The sequence below is a fragment of the Panthera onca genome, chromosome F1 (assembly GCF_046562875.1).
Source record: "Panthera onca isolate mPanOnc1 chromosome F1, mPanOnc1 haplotype 2, whole genome shotgun sequence".
Taxonomy (NCBI): Eukaryota; Metazoa; Chordata; class Mammalia; order Carnivora; family Felidae; genus Panthera; species Panthera onca.
Window position 1 is genome coordinate 16723779 of NC_138355.1, and position 25984 is coordinate 16749762.

The window sequence follows — 25984 nt, forward strand, 5'->3', positions numbered from 1 at the left end:
CTCACGTTCGTTGGATGTAGAGATTACTTACATTATTGTATTATTATTTTTTTAATGTTTATTTTTGAGAGAGAGAGCAAGTGAGCATGTGCAGGGGAGGGGCAGACAGAGAGGGAAAGACAGAATTCAAAGCACACTCCAGTCTCTGAACTGTCAGCACACAGCCCGACACAGGACTCAAACTCACAAACCATGAGATCATGACCTGAGCCGAAATCAAGAGTCAGTCACACACTTAACTAAGCCACCCAGGCGTCCCTGAGATTACTTAAAATTTTGTAAAACAGAAAAACAAGAACAGTAATAGGTTTTAAAAAGTAGGAGCCAGTCTTAGTATTTTTGTTTTCCTGTCACTATTCACATAAGTGGAAATTTTTAGCTATGTAAAGAGAATTGTTTGCAAGTGGATTCCCTACAAACCACTCCCGGATGATACCCTCTTGCCATCCCTCACAGGTTATCACCTTTCTGAGTTGTATATGTATCATTCCCAAGCAAATTCATATTTTTGTTTTGTGTTCCCCAATTAAGATGTATATGTTTTACAAATTAACATAACTTACTTGAATTGCCTTACCCTCCCCCTTTTTTAAATGTTTATTTTTGTGAGAGAGAGAACATGAGTGGGGGAAGAGCGGGGATGGGGATGGGGACAGAGGCTCCAAAAGCGGGTTCAGGGCTTACAGCAGTCAGCCTGATGTGGGGCTTGAACTCCTGAATCATGAGATCATGACCTAAGCCGAAGTCGAATGCTTAACCGACTGAGCCACCCAGGCTTCCCAGCCTCACCATTTTCTTATATTTATTTTGGAAACATACCTGCAACCACAGTTTGCATTGCCTGACCTATTTTAAGTTTTCTTTTAAATATTAAATTTAAGGGATCTTGGGGCGCCTGGCTGGCTCAGTCAGTCGAGCATCCGACTCTTGATTTCGCCTCAGGTTGTGATTTCAAGGTTACTTGAGCCCCATGTTGGAGCCTGCTTGAGATTCTCTTCCTCTCTCTTTCTCTGCCCCTCTCCCCCACTCGTGCTCTTTCCCTCTCAAATAATAAGTAAATAAACTTAAGAGATCTAGATTTCTTACACTTTCTAGGATGTATAGTTTTAGGAAGATAGCCCAAATAATTGTTAGTTGGACAATGAGTTGAAAATACATCTTGAATTACTAATCTGCAAGGTTATTATGACTTGGCGTACATCTGTGCTACTTTACATTCACGTAGAACTTTCACATACATTTTGTTTGTTTTTAACCAACTACACGTTGTAGACAATGGTCTGCATAAAACAGGCATTAAGAGTCATAAGACCAGCTTGGCTATTCACCAGCTCACCTTTAGCATGTCAGCTTCTCGAGAGTTTATTCGTGTTTTGAAAAGGAGAAACAATAGTAATATCCACCTCTTAGAATGGTTAGATACAAGTAAAGTGCTATGTAGATGCGTATAGCGCGATACAGATTGGATCCTGGGAGAATTAGAGGTTACATGATTTGACTAAGATAGTAGAGTGTTTTAAAAGATAACACCACTGTATTGCTGGGGAAAAAAAAAGATGCATATCATTCAGGGACTTCAAAAAGTCAAAAAAAAAAATTTAACCTTATTTACGAAATCATGTATCTATTAAGTCTCTTCAAATCTTAGTAACAAATGGCTACTTTATGGTTTGGGAATTGGGTTATACTGTGGATTATCAGAACAAGATTTTTGCTTTGCCTTTCTTTTATTCTCTTTCTTTCTTTCTTTCTTTCTTTCTTTCTTTCTTCACTATTGGATTAAACATGTGTTTATCTTTTCATTTGAAAAACAGAAAATATCATTTTAAATCTTTTTCCGTACCCATAGGTGTTGTTATAATTGACGACCATCCTGAAGTAACAGTAGTTGAAGACCCCCAGTCAAATTTGAATGATGATGGTTTTACGGAAGTGGTTTCCAAAAAACAACAAAAACGTTTACAGGATGAGGAACGTCGAAAGAAGGAAGAACAAATCATACAGGTTTAGTGTTTCAGTTTGTTACTAGATACTTAGATTGTTGCCCAAAATATATTAGCAAATAATCAAAAGGTTTCTATCTACCTATAATATCAAGGCTGCATTTATTCATGTGTTCTAAATGGCTTTGATTGTCACAACTTTAAATTGTTTTTAACCAGAATTGAGGTAAATGTTAAATAGAATGTAATCACCGTAGCTCACTGTTTGCCGTAGAGAAGACCATCTTTCATTCAGGAATGTTTCATGTTTCAGTACTGGTCATCTTATTTGTCCCATCTTACTTCATGGCAGAGCTAGTTAATTTTAAATTATCTTAGGAATCTCTTGAAGACACCTGCCATGATACAATAAATTGCAGATTCTTGACCTGTAAAAGTTTTGATTATAATCTAAACTAGTTCATTTAAACACAGTATGCATCACGGTAAGTTACCCCATTTAAATCAACCCAGACACCCATTTTGCTAAATGCTGACACAGGATAAAAATAAATAAAACATATAGATCTTAGTGATAATAAGCTCTGACAAATGAGAAGGCCCAAAAACAAGAAACACTGTAAAAATTCTATGTGAATGGTAATATTGAGTTCAGTTGAATATAGCCCTTGGGACTAGGTATTTTCAGAAGTCATTCATTCATTTGTCTATTTATCTATTCATTCATTAATTTTTAAGATAAAAATGGTATCCTATATGGCATAAGACCTCGGCCACACCCACAGATTAATATTTCTGTGGCAGATGTAAGTTGAGCGAAGCCAGTAAGTAGTTTTTTGTCAGATCAGGTCAGATTTTTTTTTTTTTTTTTTTTTTTTTTTTTAATTTGAGAGAGAATGAGAGAACACACAAGCCCGGGAGGAGCATAGAAAGAGGGGAAAATACAGAATCCGAAGCAGGCTCCAGGCTCTGAGCTGTCAGCACAGAGCCCGATGCGGGGCTCAAACTCTTGACCTCGAGACCATGACCTGAGCTAAAGTTGGACGCTTAACCGACTGAGCCACCCAGGTGCCCCAGATCAGGGCAGACTTTGCTGCCAGTTGAATTCACTGAAAAATTCCTTAATTTTTTTACTTTTAGAATTGTGAAAGAGATTATGAAACTATATATCAAGAATGTATAATACATATTTGTCTTTTGTCCCTAGTAACATCTTGGCTTTTCATAATTTAAAATCTCATTGCAGCTTTGATATTTTTGCTCTATCAAGTACCTATTTTGAAAACTAAAGGGACTAAATTAGTAGATCTTGTTAGAGATATTCATAGACCATTAACTTTCAGCTACATTATTGACAAAAATGTTTCTTAACAATTTTTTAAGGTCTGGAACAAAAAGAATGCAAATGAGAAGGGAAGAAGTCAGACTTCTAAGCTTCCTCCAAGATTTGCCAAAAAACAAGCTACAGGACCCCAGCAGGCCCAGTCTCCAGCTACAGCTCCAGCTCCAGCTACAGCCTCGGCCCCAGGCCCAGGCCCAGCCCCAGGCCCAGCCCCAGGCCCAGGCCCAGGCCCAGCCCCAGGCCTAACTGCAGTCTCGTCTCCACTCCCAGCCTCGGCCTCCGCTCCTGTCCCACCCTCCACCTCAGCTGCAGCTACCGTCTCTTCCACAGCCCCAGCCTCTGTCCCCATCCTCGCCACAGCCCCAGCCTCAGCCTCAGCGCCCATCCTCGCCTCAGCCTCCATTCCCATACTTGCTTCTGCCCTAGCCCCGGCTTCAACCTCAACCCCAGCTGCCTCAGCCCCAGCCGGCCCAACCCCGATTCCAACCCCGACCCCGGCCCCGGCCCCAGCCCCGACCCTAGTCACCGCCCCACCTTCAGCTCCAGCCCTCGTCCCCATCTCTGCTCCAGCCCCCACCGCACCAGCCCAGACTCAGGGCCAGACTCATAAACCAGTCCAGAGTCCACTTCAAACTACGACACAGTCTTCGAAACAGCCACCACCTTCAATCAGACTACCTTCAGCTCAGACACCTAATGGCACAGATTACGTAGCCACGGGAAAATCCATCCAGACCTCACAGTCACATGGCACACTTACAACTGAATTATGGGATAACAAGGTGGCCCCACCAGCTGTGCTGAATGACATCTCAAAGAAATGTAAGTTCAACAGAGAAGTGACGGGTGGGGTATGGCATGAGAATATTAGGTTTGTTTTCAATTTCATTTATACACTTGGTATATTTTCCTAGCCACCTTATTTTTTTCTTAGTAAGAAGCAGTAATAGTAATTTTTTCTTCGCTTCCTTTCTTGAAGGCTTTGTTTCTAAAACAAATGTGTTATACTTTTAACAGCCATATTTTATGGACACAATTTTGTGTTGATTAAAAAAGTACACTGTTTGGGGGGGACATCTATTTATTTTGGTCTACAAAATTCTCTTAAGTGTATCGTGAAAGTCACTGTTTTATTGTCAGGCTACTGTTGAAAGAAAAGGTAAAATAGGTTAGGGATTATCGAGCTCTAAATTTTAATGGTCTCATTTCCCGTGACTTCTTCTTTTTAGTAGGTCCCATTAGTCCACCACAGCCACCTTCAGTCAGTGCGTGGAATAAGCCCCTAACATCGTTTGGATCAGCTACTTCATCAGAGGTAGGAGTAGACTTAATAATGGCCTTAGTTGGGGTTAGTGTACCGGAGTTCCCTTAAAATAGTTTTCAGACTTGAGCGTGCATCACAGTCACCTGGACAACTTATTAAAAGAGATTGCTGAGACCACTGCCCAGAGTTTTCCACTTCATTAAGTCGGTTGAGACCTACATACATTCCTTCCTTCCTCCCTCCCTCCTTCTCTCTGTCTGTCTCTCTCTCTCTCTCTCTCTCTCTCTCTCTCCCTCTCCCTCCCTCTCCCTCCCTCCCTCTCCTTCCTTCCCCTCAAGCAGGGGAGAGAGGCAGAGAGAGAGAATCTCAAGCAGGCTTCACACTCATCATGGAGCCCGACATGGGCTTGATCCCGAGACTGAGATTATGACCTGAGCCAAAATCAAGAGTCAGATCCTCAACCAGTTGAGGCACCCAGTCACCCAGGCCTGGATACGTTTCTAACAAGTTCCTAAGTGATAATATTGCTGCTGGATCTCTACATTTATAAGCTATTTCTCATCTTTAGACCTAATAAGGTTAACATTTTTTTTTTTAGTTAGGTTTGTTAAAAATATTTATTTTGAGAGAGAAAGACAGAGACTGTGAGGTGGGGAGGGGCAGAGAGAGAGGGAGAGAGAATCCCAAGCAGGCTCTGTGCAGTCAGTGTGGAGCCCGACTTGAGCTCCAGCCCACAAACCTCGAGATCATGACCTGAGCCAAAATCGAGAGTGGATGCTCGACCCACTGAGCCACCCAGGTGCCCTGAGGTTAACATTTTTTAATTCAAGTCTTAATAAAAGTGCTTGTGATACAAAGAATATAAGTGCAGTTACTAGTTTTTTTTACTTTTCTACCATGTTTTTGCTCGACTAATTAGACAGTATAATTACTTAGAAGCAGTGTTTACAGAAGTTTTGCCATAATTTCTCAAATGTGCAGTATTGGTAAATGACTATTTAGGTTAGCAGGTTTTCACTTATTCATTGAACAAACATTTCTTGAGCACTTGTGGTATACCAGGCTGTGTTCTAACTCATGGGTTTACAAAACAGGGAGAGAGTGTGATTAAAAATGGACAAAAAGCCCTGTATTCATGGGGCTTCCGTTGTGGTTGGGAGGGGACCACTAACATATACCATATAGTATGTTAAATGGTGATCAGTGCTGAGGAGAAAAGCCAAGTAGGGAAGGTATGTAAGTAATTTCCCAAGAGATATGGAGATCATTTAAAATTGGTTGGCTAAGAAATGCTCCTTAGGTGAGCATTTGAGTTAAAGACTTAGAAGAGGTAAGAGCAAGCTATTAAGATTTCTGAGGAAAAGTGAATTCCTGATTCAGAGAACAGCAAATACAAAAGCCGGGGGAGAGGGATATGGCTGATGTGTTTGAGGAAGATCAGGGAGGTCTCTGTGGCTGTAGTGAACTTAAGGGATGGAGAGAGAACAGATGAAGCTAGAAGCATAACAGAAGACAGCCCCTACAGGGCCTTTGGGAGACTCAGGAAGATAATAGATAGTTTTAAGCAAGAGAATGACAGCACCTGACTTTTAAAAGGTTATTCTGAGTAGTTTGTTAAGACTAGTGGGGGGGGGGCGGGCAAAGAGTAGAAGTTAAGATGCTATCATAATAACCAAACTATGGTAACTTAAACCAAGGAGTGGCATTCAAGATGATGAGAAATGGTTGGTTTTTAGGTATTTGAAGATAAAGAAAGCTGACATGCTGATGGATTAAATATCGTATGTGAAAAAGAATGAGATTTATCTCCAAAGTTTTTGACTTGAACGAGAGGAATAGAGTTTCCATCGGTTTTGACTGGGAAGCTATAAAATGGATCAGCATTGGGGGAAAAGATGAGGGAATTTGGTTTGGGGCACGTTAGATTTAGGTTGTTACACATCTAAGTGGAGCCGTTGGGTAGGTTGTTGGATGGAAGAGTCTGTAGTCCACGGGAGATTATCTGGTTTGGAGACATGAATTTCAGTCATTAGTAGGCACTTAAAGTGATGTGGTTGGATGAGGCCACCAGAGGAGAATGAATTCTAAGAGTGGTTAGAAAAGAGAAGAGAATCAGAAGCTAAGTCCTCAGGCTTTCCAACTCATAAAAAGCTGTGATTGGAAAAGTGCCCTGGAGGATCTAAGTGAACAACGAGTTGAAAAGAGGAGGGATAAATTGAATGTGTCAGATTCTGCTGAAAGGTCAAGTAAGATAGGCCTGAGAATTGAAACTAATAATGTGGTGGTCACTGGTGACTTTGACAAGGGTAGTGTCAGTGGAGCAGTAGGCATGAGAGCCTGGTTAGAGTGAATTTAAGAGAAAGTGGGAGGGAAAAAATGCCTGTAGAGAAAAGTATAATTTGGAGTCACTGCATTCAGTATTTAAGATCCTCAGTTTAATCATTTTTCTTTTTCCTGTTGATATAGGCATTAGGATTAATCGTAGCATTTTTTATATAGGAAGTTCAAGCTATTTCCTACTGATAACGAAAGACGGGGTGGAAAGTGTTTCTTGTGTTTTGGATGGGTACACTGGATTTAATGAGTATTAAACTGTTTGTTACCAGTTTTTAAATTGACATTGAAGTACTGGAATGATTTTTCAGCACTCTTAGCTGCAAGATTTTTCTTGTAGACGTTCTCCTATGGGTTTCCAGTACTGCAGTAGAAAGCATACTTGAAAGAATGCTCACATCTGCCTTCAGACAGGTAGCAGAGGAAGATACTTTGGTGGTATTTCATTTTTTTCACGTCTTTCTTTATCCTTTTTATGTTTTCTGGATAGAACGTGATTTTTTGGTTGATGTTCATTGCACATGATTTTGGAATATTGCCTCATGGTGAACTTTGAGCTAGCAAAGTTACAGTTCACTTTTAATTCATTTCGTGGTTGGAAGGTGTTCCTTGATGGGATTTCTTGAATGACTCTAGTGAAATACAGTTCTTTTTTTCCCTTTAAATGTTTGTTTGTTTGTTTGTTTGTTTGTTTGTTTGTTTGTTTTGAGAGAGAGAAGAAGAATCCCAAGCAGGTTGTACGCTGTCAGTACGGAGCCTGGGCGTCGGTTTGAGCCACCCAGGCACCCCGAAGTACAGTTCTTTACGATAGTTTCATTCAGTGCTATGAATGTTAGATACACCAAATAGACCCATCAAGATTGGTGATATAATATGATCTCAGTTTCATTATAAATATTTTTTGTTTCAAAGGATATGATATTCTTCCTAAAACTCACATTCTGTAATAGTGCTATTAACTGTCAATCTGTTTTTGCATTTCATTAAACTATGTATAAGTTCTTAATTGTTTCTGTACATAAAATCAATAGCTTTCAGTGATTAGTTTCTGCACTATTTTGCTTTTCTAATGTTAATTGTACATTTACACTGGATTATAGAATTTCATCATTGACTAAAGCAAATAGAGATTTTTATTCTAAGTTACATCAATAATGTTTGCCTGTATTTGAAAGAGAATATTCACATATTAAAAGTAAATCTGACGGCACCTGGGTAGCTCCGTCACTTGAGCATCCGACTCTTAATTTCGGCTCAGGTCATGATCCAGGGGTCGTGGGATCTAGCTCCGTGTCAGGCTCCACGCTGAGCTTGGGGCCTGCTTAAGATTCTCCTCCAGCCCCCTCTCCCCAGTAAACAAAATAAAATAAAATCTGAATGGCATGTTCTTTTCATACCGTTGATATTGTTACAGTGATAAATGTAACAGTAACCTTACACAGAAATTGACTGATACGCTAAGTTCAGGGATACCTACGCTGATAGGACATAATGATTTGATTGTAAGACCAAGGCCTGAAGTTGAACCTTGTCCCAAGTTTTGTTTGTTTGTTCGTTCTTCCTGAAAAGATTAAGTAATTGTTACAAATGTTCTCTAGGTTAGAAAACCCTATTTTGTCTAGCTTTCCACTTGTTCATCTTCTACCACAGCTGCTAACACCTGCTATGTTCCAGCCTCCACTACCCTTTTTTTAATTCTTAACCTTTACACCGGGTGTTTTCTCTGCTAGAAACACTTCCCCCTGATTTGGTCTTTTAGATTAAGTTTCGGTGTGACCTCCTCAGGGCCTTTTTTGTCCACCAATCTGAAGTGGCTTAACCATGTATTGATTTTTGCATATCCCTTTCAAGTTGTTCATTTTCTCCATATGCTGTAATGCGAATTCTGCAAGTTAGACTAAGTTAGATTCCTGGTGTCTGGATTAGTGCCTTGCACAAAGATGCCACATAAGTTAGCAGTTTAATTTGATTCCTAAGTTGTGTGCACTCTATTACCAAACACAGAGTATTTTCATGGACATTATTTCATTTTCTTTTAAAGGAAACTTAAGTATGTGACACGTGTTCCTATCTTTCTTCTCTCCCTCATCCGTTTATTTGTTGCTGATGCTGTCTTTGTGTGTCTGTCGCTTTTACATTTGTTATAAATGAGTGAGTAACTTGAGGCTATGATTTGCCCACACTCAAACTTCTAACTCTTAAAGCCAGGACTTTAGAAAACGTAAGTCTTGTCCTGGTTTTCATTTTATGAGTCGTTTTTAAATACAGATCAGTAGTGGCTAAAGGAAAGTTCTCTTAAAACATGATCAGTGTCAGTTAATGCATAGATCGCTTCAAACCTCCTGTTATGAAATATGTGCTACATACATCATTAAGTCATCTTTGAACTCCGTTTGCTTTGATAATAATCAAGTTTTAAAATATTTTCTTCCTAGGGAACAAAGAATGGTCAAGAAAGTGGAGTTGAAATTGGCATTGACACAATTCAGTTTGGTGCTCCAGCTTCAAATGGGAATGAAAATGAAATTGTGCCTGTGCTTTCGGAAAAAAACACGGACAAGATACCTGAACCGAAAGAACAACGGCAGAAGCAGCCTCGGGCAGGCCCTATCAAAGCCCAGAAGGTAAATATAATTCATATGAAAGCCACTAACATTTAAAGGAGAACGGTTAACAGTTTTAAAGTTGAATTAATTTTCAATGAATTGTCTTTGGTCGTGATGCCTTTTTGTCATAAACATTGAATTTTTAGCTTCCAGATTTGAGTCCAGTAGAAAACAAAGAACACAAACCAGGTCCTATTGGAAAAGAACGATCGTTAAAAAATAGAAAGGTGAAAGATGCCCAACAGGTGGAGCCAGAAGGACAAGAGAAACCAAGCGCTGCTACAGTCAGAAATACAGATCCTGTAACAACAAAAGAAACCAAAGCAGTTTCTGAAATGTCTACTGAAATAGGAACAATGATTTCAGTCTCATCCACAGAATATGGCACTAACGTGAAGGTAGGCAACATGCAGTGGTGACCGGCTCGGTTGATGCAAACCATGTCTGAATGAGTGGGGAAAACAGCGATAATACTCTTCCTCTTCTCTCTTCCTTCATCTTTCTGCTTCTTCTTTCTTCTTCTTTCTTCTTCCTCTTCCTCTTCCTCCTCCTCCTCCTCCTCCTCCTCTTCCTCCTCCTCCTCCTCCTCCTCCTCCTCTTCCTCCTCCTCCTCCTCTTCCTCCTCCTCTTCCTCCTCCTCCTCCTCCTCCTCCTCCTCCTCCTCCTCCTCCTCCTCTTCTTTGGCTTGAGGCATATAATTCTATAAACGAATGGGTTATTCTGCAGAGACTCTTATTGCATGGTATGCATTTGTGATCTAAAGAAATTCCTTATAATAAATTATTTCTTTCTGTGGAAATTTATTCTTAATTCTGGACTGAGTAGTTGAAGTGAAAAATGTGCACACAAGATTCGAATGCTTTTCATTGGGCTTTGACAGGCTTTGAAAGGATTGTTGTATGTTTTTGTTAATGGGGTTACAGTGGAGCCTTACCTTGCCCACTAGTAAGATTCTGAAATTGGGAAGTAGGTCATATCAAATTTTTAGTGACTCCAGGATAGCCAGTTTTCTTCCAGGGTTGCAGTAGATCACTTCCATTGCTTGAGCACCAGAGGAAATCATTGACTAGTGTTTAGGGACCTCATTGAATGAAAGGTGCAGATCTTTAAAAATACTCATTATGGCAAGATACACTGAGTGACTTATATGGACCAATGCTTGTGGGAATGGCAAAATTTATGCCTGCCCTTTTGTGTTCACTCTGGTTCATATACTCAGTGAGAAGAAAGGTAGGTGGAAACTTTCATATTTGAATATTTCGTTCCTTTTAATTGCTATACAAGTCAATACATGTAAACAAAAAACTCTGATGATCCAACTCTACCATATTTAAAGAACAGATTCATGAAGATAAACAGGTTTATCCTAAAACCTAAGTGCAACAACTAAGATCTTGACACTCACTTATCTGTGTTGTATTTTGAAGAGAATAAAAAAAACAGTAGTTGAAAGTAAGCTATAGATTAAGTATGAGAACCACATAGAGTTCTTTTAGTAATCCACAGAAATAAATGGTACTGTTGGCAGCCTCCTACTGTGCAATGCATGTAAATTTTTTAAGTTGTAATTGGAGTGTAATTGACGTACAGTATAGCAATGCATTAAAAAAAAAAACTGTACAGGACCCCAGCAGTAGTTGAAACGTCACCCCTTCAGTGGTGAGTCCACGTTTGTTTTATCACACTATTGCTTTTAAAGATTTGAGTAATTTGAGTCTTAAGATCTCTTCTGCTTTCTCCAAAACAACTTTACATCTGTTAGGCTGTCATTAGAAGGTGAGTCACTAATTTAGTTTACAGCGTATTTTTTTCTATTACTGCTCCACAGGAGTCTGTGACAGACTATACTACACCTTCTTCTTCTCTGCCTAACACTGTGGCTACTAATAATGCAAAGATGGAGGACACTTTGGTTAACGATGTGAGTAATCAACTTCGGACGCTCAGGTTTGGTCAGGGACCTGCTGTTGTTACCTGATACATACCGTGTGACCGATACTTAATTCCTCTCTGGGAAAGGTCCTAGTCAATTTGTGTTTTGGGGCACTCATAACAATAAGTACCAAAAATAGTCAAAGCTTAGGCTTAGTTTCGTAAGTACCAATCCTGTTAACCTGGTTTTGGTTAAGAATTTTGTTCTTTCCTTTCACATTCTACAGATTCAATAATTTATTTGGTTGATAATTTTGTTCTTAAATGAAACCTTTCATAATGCAGTGAAAGCTCACTCAATTAAAACAAAGAGTGTTGCCAAAGATTCCTTGTGTTTCTTTTTGAGCTTAAAAAAAAATACATTGTATCTTAGCAACATTCCTGTTGTAAAGATTGAGCTGTAACATATGTGTAAGTATTGTACTTCAGAAACTCTCAAATGCTCTGTTAACAAGTGATAGTAAGTTGGGGCACCTGGGTGACTTAGCTGGTTGAGCATCCAGCTTCGGCTCAGGTCATGATCTCGCAGTTCGTGAGTTCAAGTCTCACGTCAGGCTCTGTGCTGACAGCTCAGAGCCTGGAGCCTGCTTCCAATTCTGTGTCTCCCTCTCTCTCTCTCTCTCTCTCTCTCTCTCTCTCTGTCCCTTCCAGTTTGTGGTCTGTCTGTCTCTGTCTCTGAAAAAATAAACATTAAACAAAATTTTTTTTAAGTGATAGTAAGTGACGTAAATTTGGCTGTAGTTTTCCAGAACAGCCGTGTTATAATTCAAGATTATGTTAAGTCGTTACAGTCCCTCATTTTGGCTAGTTCATTGACAGGTGAAAAATTATAAGCCCAGACAAGTTAGGTAACCCTCTGCGGTGGAAGAGCATTTTAGAGTTACACATGCGGCCCTTGTTCTGGAGGGCAGGTGTGGTGGAAATTTGGTCAGTTGCTCTCTTTTTAAAATATACAATAAGGCTCATTCTTTTCAAAAATCTCCTTCACAGATATATTTAAACCTTTCACACAAAGGGCTTTAACTCTATCATTCTGAGAATAAAAATCTTAGGTCTTACAGATGTTTTTCCCTGTGCTTTCTAGTTTTCCATCTGGCATCAAGTATATAGAATTTTAGAGACATAAAGTGCATTAGGGACCATTTAATCCAACTTTAGTGGTCAGGCCATAGGACTGAGGAAAAGGGAGAGAGAAACGAGTATGTTGCATGTTTTCTGTTAGTGACAGGAGAGCTCCTCAGGAGCTGATTAATGTAATGTCTCCAGCTTTTCCGTGTAATAGAGCCTCTCTTGATATACCAAATCCCTTTTCCCTTACCTTTTTGGAGATAGTCTTAAATTTCTTTAATTTCCTGTAAGAAGTAATGGGAAATTTGGAAAGGACAGAAAGACTCCCTGTCAGATAAGTGTGGATACCACTATGTTGATTATCAAATACTGAATCAGTAAGCCTCAACATAAAGTTGAATCATACTTTGTCTTCTCTCATTAAAAAAAATTTTTTAGATGACACTTTTTCAAGAAAGTATATGATGCTTTCTCCCAGACCACCCTCTAAAAATATGGTTCATGAAATATGAATAAGTTCTCAGAACCCTTAAAAGTCATTGAAAATATTCATGAGAGTGTTTTCATGGTTTCCGTGTGATCTGCAGTGCTAATCAAAGTGTAGTTCCTTGTGCATGCAGGATAACTAAAAGAGAGAGACCCAGCCTGTGTCTGAGCAAGTAGTCTACATTTGCTTTTTAGCTGTGTATCCACAGCATGTGTGAAAACAGGAAGATCATCTTGGGTCAGGGAGAATTACAGGTGGTCATCAGTTTGGAGTGATTTCACAGTGGTGCTTATTTGTGCCAAGTATAGTGGTGATTCTGAACTTAACTAACGTAGCGTTAAAAACAAATGTCCTAGGGGGTCCTGGGGCGCTTAGTCGGTTGAGTGTCCAGCTCTTAGTTTCGGCTCAGGTCATAATCTCACTGTTCCTGGGTTCAAGCCCCGCGTTGGGCTCTGCGCTGACTGACAGTGCAGGGCCTGTTTGGGATTCTCTCCTTCTCTCTCTGCCCCTCCCCTGCTCACGCACTCTCTCAAAATAAATACTTTAAAAAAAAATGTCCTACATGGGAAAAATTTTAGGACCTTTTGAAATGTTCCTTTTTCACTCATTAGTGTGTTTGAGGGTTTTATGCATAGAGCTTTTGTGTTTTGAAAAAATTATTCTTGATAAGGGTTAATCTACTTATTTAAGATATTTAGCTGGTGTTTATTGGATAGTATTACTTAATGTTACAATCATTTTGAATCTTGAAATCTTTGAATGTCTTGAAGATTTAAATGCAGGTGTTGGGTTTTTTTTTTTATTTTTTTAATGTTTTTATTTTATTATTTTTTAATGTTTTTATTTTATTTTTTTGACAGAGAGAGAGAGACAGAGCATGAGCGGGGGAGGGGCAGAGAGAGAGGGAGACACAGAATCCAAAGCAGGCTCCAGGCTCCAAACTGTCAGCACAGAGCCCGACACGGGGCTCGAACTCACAGACTGCGAGATCATGACCTGAGCTGAAGTCAGACGCTCAACCGACTGAGCCACCCAGGCGCCCCTGTTTTGTTGTTTTTTTTTTTTAATTAATATTCCTAGCACAGCTATTTAAAAAATGTATAAAGTAATCTCTGTTAAGTAGTCCATGGTATTCTCAATTTGTTAGTACTCCATACTACCACACACAAAGTGATGATCTTAAAATGATTACCTTAAAATGCTCGCTAAGCATCTCATTTTATCTGAATAAGTGAACCATCAAAATCAATCATACTGTAGTACATAATAAAATCTCAAGGTCTAGAGACTTAAGAGGGGAAAAGATATGTGTAGAGAGTTTGTAATATATTCACGTTTCTGACAATATTTGCCATAATCATGTTATAACTAGAGTGAGCCAGCTTGCTCAGTGTAACAGGGTGGTAGCAATATTCTGTACTTTCCTCCGAATTTGACTTTTGTTTTTGAATCCAGTTATAAGAGTATTGACTAAATTGCAGGAAGGAGATTAATTTCTTAATATTTACATTACCATGTTAAATGCTTCTGATAGAACCCATGGGTCCCTGAAAATTTTAATGGAAATTATATTCCTTAGAGCTCTGCTACGTAATGTAATAATGTATGGTCTAGGAAGCATCACCACTTGGGTACCTGTTTGAGATGCAGGATTTTAGGCCTTACCTCACTCCAGCTGACTAGAATCTGCATTTTAATAACATCCCCTGGTGATTAGTATACACATTAGAATATGCGAGGCAGGACACCTGGGTGGCTCAGTTGGTTAAGCATCCAACTCTTGATTTCGGCTCAGGCCATGATTTCTTGGTCATGGGATCAAGCCCTGCATCAGGCCACGTGCTGCCAGTGTGGAGCCTGCTTGGGATTCTCTCTCTCTAAATAAATTTTAAAAAATTTTAACTGCCTTTGAGTGTATACCTTATATTTGGGACAGATCTTTTTCTTTAATAATATGCATTAAAAAAGCAGATTGCATTTCTCTAAGATGTCCAAAAATATCAATTACTGCAGACACAATGGAACTCTAAGTAATGAAATATTCCTGTTGGCTCTGATGAAAAATAAACACCCTTAAAGAGTACTTTAGCATTCTCCGTAATGGGGTTTTTGCAGCAACTTTGATGATGATATATGTTGCCTACCTTTTCAGGTGCCCCTGCCCAACACCCTCCCCCTCCCTAAGAGGGAGACTATCCAACAGAGCTCCAGCCTCACTTCAGCTCCTCCCACTACTTTCAGCCTCACCTTCAAGGTATGTACAACGTCCTTCTCTAAAGGTCCTTGATGAGTGCATGCAAGGGGACATATGTTAAAAATACTCTTTTGGTATTTTTACTTGTTTTGTGTGGTAAGCAACACTACTAAGCTGAGGAAATAGTTATGTCAAATTATACCCTAAAATTTTATTAATTTCTAAATCCACTTTAAAGTGAGGCTTGTTACGGTTACGAATTTTGTGTTAAAAATACAGGAGAGCACTTATATTCCGTGTTTGTACTGAGTCCCTCTCAGGGACCATAGTTTTTGGATACATCAGTTGTGTACAAAACAAACCAACTAGCTTGGTGTTTTATCCTAAGTACCAGTAATGGTAAGACTGTTAATTTTCTATCTTTCCTGTAAATCATGTGAATTGAATGAATGCACTGTAATAAGTAGAATGTTTTATGATGAGGTAATTACAAGTGATTTTGATTTGATTTTTGTTGGATAATTTTGAATGAGAGGGCAAAAAAGATAATAGACAACACGCTTTTTTTATATCAAGAAATTTAGGGTTGTTTTTAAAACTCTTTTGTGTTTATAACTTTGAGCTGTGTCACTGACGCTTTTTTACAGTTGAGTTGAGAATTTTAAATCAATTTCCACTCACCTCCAGATTAGTCAGGTTTTTTTAAAAAGCACAGACATGAAATAAAGTGGAGGTTTTTTAAAGTGTGTATGTTTATTCCATTGGTGCTGTTTGTTCAGTTTTGTAATTTGGGCAAGTATAACCTCTATAGCGGGGCCTCCTAATGCTGCATTGGTTGACAGCGAATCTTTGATGGTCTTCAGGAGAGGGGGAGACATGTTGGCCAATGTTCATTTCTGGAAGTTTGAGACTAAAATTTTATGGGGTAACCATTCTGCTTTGTGTTAGCCCCCATCTTTCCCCAGTCCTTCCTCTTTATTACCAGTTCCTACTCAGCCGTTGTTTTTCCACTTGAAGGACTATCTCAGTCTGTGTTTTATACTGTGTCTTAATGTGTGGTTTTGACTGTATGCTATTCAAGGCTAGTCTAATTTCACATAGGCAAATATATCATCATAAATTCTTTAGGCCAGTTAATTCTTCAGAGAACGTATTCAACACTGCTTTTCACTTAATGTTTTTGACATTCCAAGAAGAAATATACATTTAAAATTCAAATGAATTTAAATTAAATGTCATTAGCTTAAAACTTCTCTAGTTTCTTTACTTTTACTTCTTCTGACATCTCTCTTTAGTTGGGTAATATATGAGTATAGAAAAGTTCTATTACATGGATTTTGTTGATAGTTTTTGTCAAGGGGAAAAATTAGTATTTTTAAGTTGGTATTTCAAAGACCTACAACATCTTAACTATGCCATTAAAAATTGTTACTTGATTTTTTACAGGCAAATTTTATAGATTACTTTCAGCATTTTTTCTTGGCCCAGTATTTTGACCAGTAGGTCTAAAAACACCACAATCTGTGTATCTGTTCCTTCCTATTGAAGATCTACATCTGTGCCATCCAGTTCAGGATCCACTCACCACATGTAGTTAGTAAGCACTTAAATGGGCTGGTCCAAGTTGAGGTGTGTGCTGTAAGTGTAAAATAGACACCGGATCTGAAATGTTAATATTTTTAAAAATTAAAACATGTCAATATTTGTGTTTATGTGTAGTTTTTAATTTACATTGTGGATACTTTGGGTTGAATAAAAGATGTTATCGATATTAGTATTACCTCTTTAGTTTTTCAAAATGTGGCTATTAGAAAATTTAAGATTATGGGTCGCCTGGGTGGCTCAGTCGGTTAAGCGGCTGACTTCAGCTCAGGTCATGATCTTGCGGTCCGTGAGTTCTAGCCCTGTGTCGGGCTCTGTGCTGACAACTCAGAGCCTGGAGCCTGCTTCAGATTCTGTGTCTTCCTCTCTCTGACCCTCCCCTGTTCATGGTCTGTCTCTCCCTGTATCAAAAATAAATACACGTTAGAAAATTTAAGATTATATATATGGCTTGCATTTACATTTCTGTTCAGTAGCACTGGTCTAGGTAGATGAAAATGCAACCTGTTTTTACATTTTAAGAAACTAGGAGACTACAGGTAAAGCCCGTAGTCACAAATTCAAATGGCAGCAGTCAGTATCTGAAATGCTTGTTGAGGTCTGAGGTCTGGGTGTAAAACAAGACCTATTTCTACTGCACCCAAGCCTAAAACCTATCTGGTTACTTTGCCTTTTAAAACGCTGAACATAAAACAGCCAAACAAAAGGTGCCTGTCATCTGCCATTTGACAACTGCCTTATACAGAAGGAATAGGTATTTATGGAGGGCCTTCAGTGCCTTTCCAACTGGAGTCAGAGCCTTAGGTCAGTCCTAAGGGGCAGGACACTTCTGTTTCTTTATTCATCTGGAGGGGTGGGGACTCCTATGGACATGATACAGGAGCTTTGACTTTATATTTCACTGACTTCTTTGCCAAAGCTGTCAACAAGCTCTCTTTAGATACACAATTACAGCCTACTGCCTCCCAGTTAGAGCAAGGGAACAAAGATAAAGGGGAAAGTGAAAGGTTTGAAAGCCTTAGGATTTTAATCTTTTAAATTTTTGCAGTTTTTTTTGAAGGATTATATTTGGAATTTATTTATTTATTTATTTATTTTTTATATTTGGAATTTAAATATACGCACACATGTGTATGTTGGTATGTGTATTCTGCATTCGCTTTTTTTTCCCCCTTTAAAAAAAAATGTCCATTTTATTACAGATGGAGTCAGCACGGAAGGCATGGGAGAATTCTCCAAATGTACGGGAAAAGGGGTCTCCAGTAACTTCCACAGCACCTCCAATTGCAAGTGGAGTCAGCAGTAGTGCCAGTGGGCCCAGCCCTGCTAATTACAATTCATTCTCAAGTGCATCAATGCCTCAGATTCCTGTTGCTTCAGTCACTCCCACAACATCACTATCAGGTAGAAGGTTTTATACCTTTCCTTTAAATGTCTTAATTATTTAACATTTCCTATGATCTTTTCCTGTTTACTATCCCCAAAACCTACTATTTTTAAAATATTTAAGACTGCACAAGGTCTGATCATTAGCTGTTTCGTAAACTCTTCTTGCCCACCCCCATGCCCTCCTGTGTGCTTGCAACAACCCCCCCCATAGGTACTAATAAGTAATTGGCGAAAAGATGTTTATCTTTTTCCTCTAAATTTTTCTATAAAATTCACAATTGGATTTTTTTTTTTTAATTTTTTTTTTTAACGTTTATTTATTTTTGAGACAGAGACAGAGCATGAATGGGGGAGGGTCAGAGAGAGAGGGAGACACAGAATCGGAAGCAGGCTCCAGGCTCTGAGCTGTCAGCACAGAGCCCGACGTGGGGCTCGAACTCACGGACCGTGAGATCATGACCTGAGCCGAAGTCGGACGCCCGACCGACCAAGCCACCCAGGCGCCCCAACACAATTGGATTTTTAGTTTTTAACCTATATATATATAGCTAATAGTCCAATTCAGAAATAACAAAGAATCACATGAGCTGTAGATTTTTGTGATCTGTATCTAATTTGAAGGAATTGTTGGCCTAAATCTATTGTGATGATGTGTATTTTCTGGTGAAGAATTAGGGGTAAAGAATTTCCGGTCTGTTATTTGACGAGATGATATCTAGTGGGTTTTGTTTTTTGTTTCATCTGTTTTTAAGGAGAGTCCATGAACACCCCAGGTTAGAAAGTGTTTTTCTTCCTTAAATTTTTTGCTAGTATGTAATCCTTTCATTAAACTATATCTCATTTGGGGACTTTACATTTCTTAAGTAATTACATTTCTAAAATGCTCGACTCTAGGAAAGTACACCCTTTTACCATATGTATAACCACGTTTCTTATATTGAAAACAAATTTCATTTCAAGCTTTCCCACTATTCTGTAATGTTTTCCAAAGCAACAGAAGCTGCTTTCCAAAAGATATAAAATAATCCAGCACATAATTTACTTTCTTTGGTTCTCATTTAGTGATTGCACTACTGCCATTCAATTTTCTGGCATTCTATACCAAAAGAATTGGTCTTTAGAATATACTGCAGTTATTTTGGTGTTATCAAAAGTATGAATCAAAAGTATGTATCAAGACAAGCATAGAGATTCAAATCATAGAGTATTCTATTTCTCTTCCCTCTTTAAGACCCTTTCAAGCATTCCCTACCATGAATTTGTAAGACATCTTCATTATACTTAGCATTGTACCCAGTCATTTGGGTGGATAGGAGTTGGGACTGTAAAGCAACCAGGAGGGGAGTGTGGTGGGGAGATTAGGAAATAAAGGGACTGGGAAGGTTCCTACATCTTTCTTTGGACCCAGCTTGAACAACGCAGGGGCTAGGGGCATTGACCCTCCCCTCCCCCACGTAGTCAAAAAACAAACAAAAACAGACAAAACAAAACCCCAGGATAACCTTTTCCCTAGGTATAACTTTTGACTCCTCCCCTCCCCACCCAAATGAACTACTAATAGCCTACTATTGACCAGAAACCTTACTGATACCCTAAGTAGCCGATTAATACATACTTTGTTACATGTGTTATATACTGTATTCTTGGCAATAAAGTAAGAGAAAAGAGAATGTTACTAAAAAAAAAATCATAAGAGAAAATACATTTACAGTACCGTACTGTATTTAATTGCGGGGCGGGCGGGGGGAAGTCTATGTGTAAGTGGAGGGACCGCCGCACACTGTTCAAACCTGTATTGTTCAAGGGTCAAGTGTACTTCTTTCCTCCAGGTCTGGTTCCCCCACACTCTCCTCGATTAAGATAAATTTTTATACTTCCTGCCCAATTATCTACTGCTAGAAACTCAAGTGGAAGGAAGAACAAACGTACCTTGATCTTGGTCCTCTCTTAGAACATCTTTTGAAGTCTGAAAAGAATGATGATTACATCTCACTTTTTAATCAAATGCCAGTATTGTCATTCCTCCAGTGTTACAGTCATTAAAGCTCACTGATCTGCAGAACTAATTGATCCTTCAAGATCTTAAGTTTTATAACTCTACTTATTTACTAATAATTTGTCTTTGTTTTTAAGGTATCATCACATACCTGTATTTTGCTGGTATATATACCAGGAGGGAGGGGACTGACTATAACCTTAAGTTTATATGACTTTTAAGAGCACTTGTGATCTCTAAAGGCTCCTTTTACATTAATGATTTTTAAGGTGCAGCACTTTGTTCTTCTATATTCTTAATGTCTATGCTTGACCTTAGTAGATGTTTGTAAATATTCATAAATGAATGCGGCTCTTAAGATTACCCTTAAGGTATTTTGCTGGAAAGAAGAAAAACTCTAACCTTTGTTTACGTGACTTTTTAGGAGCAGTTGTGATCTCTTGAGATGCATTTACATCCTTAATTATTCATAAGGTGCAGCATTTCATCCTTCTGTCTTGTTACATTTAGCCTAGCCATAAATGAATGAAGCTCTTGACCTTCCTTTTCTTTATGATGATTAAACACTATTAGTTGGAGACCAAACTGTAACAACCCTGTAGGCCCTTGGCCACCTTATTTTATGAGTACTATTTTGAAATTGTCTTCTCTTTGTATTTTTTTATTGTATATATTTCCCCAAATTTTATAGTCTTGTTTACATTTGGTGATTGTTACTTAAGTATGTGGGGAACATAAACATGAATTTGCCAGTTTCCAGCTGGTGCTTGAGTTATTTTACAGTGAACAACAGTGACACTTGAAAATATGCTACTTTCCCCCCTCTCCCATGTATAGGAGCTGGTACATACACTACCTCTTCTTTGAGTACAAAATCTACAACCACATCAGACCCTCCTAATATTTGTAAAGTGAAACCCCAGCAGTTACAGACAAGCAGCCTACCTTCTGCAAGTCACTTTTCACAGTTAAGCTGTATGCCTTCCCTTATTGCCCAGCAACAGCAGAGTCCACAAGTCTATGTGTCTCAGTCTGCAGCAGGTAAGATTTTTGGGCTTGGGTATAGGGAATTTAGAAAATGAAGACTTTTTAAAATGCTTATATTTTCTCTTTTTCAAATTAAAAAAATTTTTTTGAGCTTTATTTATTTTGAGAGAACGTCAGCAGGGTGGGGAGGGGCAGAAAGGGAGGGAGAGACAGAATCCCAGGCAGGCTCCACGCTGTCAGTGCCCGACACAGAGCTCAGTCTCACAAAACACGAGATCATGACCTGAGCTGAAATCAAGAGTCGAACTCTTAGCCAGCTGAGCCACCGAGGCACCCCTCAAGTTTAAATATTTTTTTGATCTGCTTTGCAAATTTGTTTCCTCGTTGAATTTAATGTTATCTCTCCTTGGTAAGTATTCTGGGACTCTTAGCAGTTCCTTATACATATGTTACAAATCTATTAGACAAATTAGTGTCTAATAATTGGCAAAATAACTTCTGCATTAGATGTTATTCCAGTCAAGTTATAAAAGTTTGTTATCTGAAACTTGACAAATTGATAATGAAATTTCTGGGGAAGAGTAAACTAAGATTAGCAAAGAAGAAAAAAATAAATGAACACAGTCTATTTCTTCTCTTTCTATTCAAAGAAAGGCATTTTCTATGTGGAAGATATAAAGATTGATTTCTTTAAGGGTCACAGGTATTATTAATAGTTTCTTAATTCATTGCTGGTGAGTGTATAAATTGAACCTAATTCTTTTAGAAAAGTATCTCAGAATATTCTATGTGTATGTACTTAACTGTAGTGAGAGTTTTCACACTTAGGAATCTTATATAAATAAATTTCTCTATTAATAAGAGATACATGTATGAGAGTTTTTATTGATTGCAATATTGTTTATAATGATGACAAATTAAAAACAATATGGGAACTTCTCCAAAACATACTATTATATAAAAACAGCAAATCACAAAATAGTTTATATAATATATAGAAATTTGTTAAGAATCTATACCAAATTCTTTCAGTTATTAAACATCACTTTCTTTGAACTATTAAATTCCTTAATTAGATATAAAATTAGAGTAGGTTTGCCAGTAAGCAGGTAGGTTCATTTTCACTGTTAGTAGATCAGGTCAAATTTTACTAGTTTATACCCCATTGGCAGTATATGAATATCTGTTTTCCTGTATCATCACAGGTACAGTTGACCCCTTGAACGATGCAAGGGTTGGGATGCTGACGCCCTACACAGTCAGAAATCCACATACAAGTTTTAGCCCCTCCCCCCCCCCACATGTAACTACAAATAGCCTACTATTGATCAGAAGCCTTACTGATAAACAGTTGATTAACACATATTTTTGTATGTCATATGTATTATATGCTGTATTCTTACAATAAAGTAAACTAGAGAAAAAGCGTTACTAAGAAAATTGTACGGAGAGGAAAAATGCATTTACAGTACTATATGGAATTATTCGAAAAAAATCTGCATGGTTCAAACCCATGTTTTTCAAGGGTCAACCGTACTAGAGTTTTGTTGTTTTAATTTGCATATACCTGTCTGCCAGAAGTTTTGCATCTTTCCACATATCTAGTTTTTCCTTGGCTGTAGTAATTTTCAGAAGGCTCATTTAATTTGAAATCTGCTTCAAGATTTGGTTTTTAGTTACTATTTGGAAAATTCTGAAGTTCAGACACTGACTGCTGCTTGTTTTTCCTGATGGTCTGTAGCTCAAATCCCTGCTTTCTATATGGACACGAGTCATTTATTCAACACCCAACATGCACGCTTGGCCCCACCATCCTTGGCTCAGCAACAAGGCTTCCAGCCAGGTCTTTCTCAGGTAAATACCACAGACGTTTGTTTCTTGGCATGCTAATGGTGTAATGGTTACCTTGGGCTACAAATAACAGCCTCTTTGAAGTTAAAATCTTCTGTTGACAACATGGGACAATCCACGATTACTTTGATACGTACTGGCCAAATTTTCACACTTTTCCCAAATTTGCCAAACCTTAGTGATAAGCAGTGTAGAAAAAGTAATGTATTGAAAGGAAAATTTAGATGTTTACATTTGGTTCCCTTTGAAAAGGGAGCTGATATGCATGGCATTGTTCTTTTATTCTTTTCATATCTCAAATTTTTATTTTCCCAAGTGTTGTGATTTGTGTATATGGTGCTCACGTATTGTTTTTTATTGCATTGCAGCCAGCCTCAGTTCAGCAGATTCCGATCCCTATTTACGCGCCACTGCAAGGGCAGCATCAGGCCCAGCTGGGTCTCGGTGCTGGACCTGCCGTTTCCCAGACTCAGGAGCTGTTCACTTCCTCACTTCAGCCGTACAGGTACCTGCTTTTGTGACCGCTGGGCCTTCTTGCCATATCCCTACTGCTCCTTCCTCCCCCCTTCTCCCCCCGCCCAAGCTAGGATGACCCTGTTATCAAAGTACGTTAAATGATTATATGTCATGAGACTCAGCCTCTGGTAATTTCAGTCAAGACTTTACCTAACAAAATGAGACCTCAAACCTTCTTGAAGATGAGGATAACAACAATCCCAGAACAATTAGAAATCACAGAAAATAGCTGCTAACGGACCTAAAAAGGCTCCCTTCCATCTTGCTGCAACAACTAGAAATCTACGCCTGCTGTGGGGTGTGAGCCGAGACCTGGCAGGTGACAGGAGCATGTAAGGGGTCAGGGTTTAGGATGGGGTGTGATTAAAGAGAAGAGCAGAGTGTCAAAGAACAGAAGCGGTGGTGAGAATGGTGACAAATATAGAAGAAACTGTTTTTTTGATCAAGGAAATCTTTTGATTGGTATGAGTTGCTCGAAACATTGTTGAAAAGTTTGCGGCTACTTTCCAGCTGTGCAAAAAAGAGTTCGGTGATGAGCGATGTTGTCCTTAGCCGTGGGAGTTGGAGTAGCTGTGCACTGACGGTCTGTGTCTTGATCCCCATCTTAACGACTGTCTTGGAAGATGTACTTCTTAAGACCAGGACTGTTCAATAGAAATATGATGTATGCTGTGTATGTGATTGTGGCTAATGACAGCCATATTAGAAGGCACAGGTTAGCCTTTGAAAGCAGCTGTTTGTATTCCTACATCATTCTGCTACTTCTTGCTCTCAACCTAATCAGCATAATGTTTATTAATATGGAATCCCTGAATTAACTTCTGCCATGACAGGGCAGTTTATAACAGTATGCTTATGTTTTCCCATTTTGTATTTGAAACATAGACCTTCTAAAGATTGGTCGTGACTCCAGGCTAGCATTCCTGCTTAATGGCTTTTGTTTCTGCCACATATGTCAGCTTTAACAAAGCGTAATATTATTTATGGGTAATATTGTCTTTAACCCACTACTTTGATCTAGTTACTTTTTATCTTAGCATTTTTAAAAATATAGCTTGAAGGCCCCTATCCCAGAGGTAAGAGGGTAGTCTGAAGTTAGATTTCAGCATTGTATTTTTTTTTTTAACCATTCGAATATACAATACAGTATTATTAACTATAGTTACACAAAATTGGAAGCAGGCTCCAGGCCCTGAACCATCAACACAGAGTCCAGTGCAGGACTCGAACTCAGAAACCACAAGATCATGACCTGAACCAAAATGGGATGTCTGACTGAGCCGCCCAGACACACCCCTCTCCTGCCATGACTTACTTTACAAGTAGCAGTTTGCAGCCTTTGGCCATAATACTGTGTTGGGCATTTTAAAGTTGCTGAGAGGGGTGCCTGAGTGGCTCAGTCGGTTAAGCGCCCGACTCTTGATGTCAGCTCAGGTCTTGATCTCACGGTTTGTGGGATCAAGCCCCTATTTGGGCTCTGCGCTGAGCGCGGAGCCTGCTTGGGATTCTCCTTCCCTGTCTCTCTTGCCCTTCCCCTGCTCATGCACACACATGCTCTCTCAAACATTAAACACTAAAGCTGCTGAGACAGTAGATCTTAAAAGTTCTCGTCAGAAGAAAAAAGTGTTTTTGTAACTATGTGCATGTATGGTGACAGATGTTAAATAGACTTGTTGTGGTGATCATTTCGTAATCCAGATACTGAATCATAATGTAATACACCTGAAACTAATACAATGTTATATGACCACTATACCGCAATAAAAATAAACCAAAACTTTGTGGGTAATCCTGAACAACTACTCTGCTTCATCCCATAGAAGTGTTGAGATCTTTTATAAGAAATATATACATAAGAGGAAGTAGTGAAATATAAATAATAAAAGTCAGCTATTAGTGCTATCAATCTGAAAAGGATGTCCATACCAAAGAGAAAACCAGATCTGGTTATGAGCTTGCTATTGAACACATGACAAGAGAATCATTCTCATTGTTCAAGAGGAGAAAAATCTTACTAGTTTCTCAGGAAGAGCAAGCCTTTTCCTAGAACTTTGTTGTGTTCAGGGCTCTAAATCATGACACAAGTGCCTTAGGCACAATCTGCATTCTCTCTTTTCTTAATTGTGCTAATGAGAGTGCTTGGTCATTTGGGATACCCATTCTTAAGACCCCCAGATTCCAAAATAGAATTCACTCGCTAACACAAGTCTTTTCTCTTCAATACCTATGTAGGTCTCAGCCAGCCTTTATGCAAAGCAGTCTGTCACAACCGTCTGTGGTCCTTTCTGGTACTGCCATCCATAACTTTCCAGCTGTGCAACACCAGGAACTTGCAAAGGCACAATCAGGTCTTGCCTTTCAACAGACCTCAAATACGCAACCTATTCCTATCTTGTATGAACATCAGCTGGGTCAGGCATCAGGACTAGGAGGTTCCCAGCTGATTGATACACATCTTCTCCAGGTAAGATGA

At 38.8% G+C, this 25984-nt stretch overlaps 1 protein-coding gene across 11 annotated transcripts in view; it reads left to right on the top strand.

Moving 5' to 3' along the window:
• The window catches only part of PRRC2C (proline rich coiled-coil 2C), a 95817-nt gene that overhangs the window by 61801 nt on the left and 8032 nt on the right, over positions 1-25984 (top strand). For all 11 annotated transcript variants that reach the window (XM_060643506.3, XM_060643511.3, XM_060643501.3 and 8 more), the window contains exons 18-29: positions 1850-2004; positions 3327-4107; positions 4515-4600; positions 9319-9507; positions 9636-9887; positions 11318-11410; positions 15129-15230; positions 17975-18176; positions 20995-21198; positions 22886-22998; positions 23364-23500; positions 25744-25975. In XM_060643506.3, coding sequence (XP_060499489.3) covers positions 1850-2004; positions 3327-4107; positions 4515-4600; positions 9319-9507; positions 9636-9887; positions 11318-11410; positions 15129-15230; positions 17975-18176; positions 20995-21198; positions 22886-22998; positions 23364-23500; positions 25744-25975 — 2546 coding nt within the window. The remainder of the gene's footprint in view (positions 1-1849; positions 2005-3326; positions 4108-4514; positions 4601-9318; positions 9508-9635; positions 9888-11317; positions 11411-15128; positions 15231-17974; positions 18177-20994; positions 21199-22885; positions 22999-23363; positions 23501-25743; positions 25976-25984) is intronic.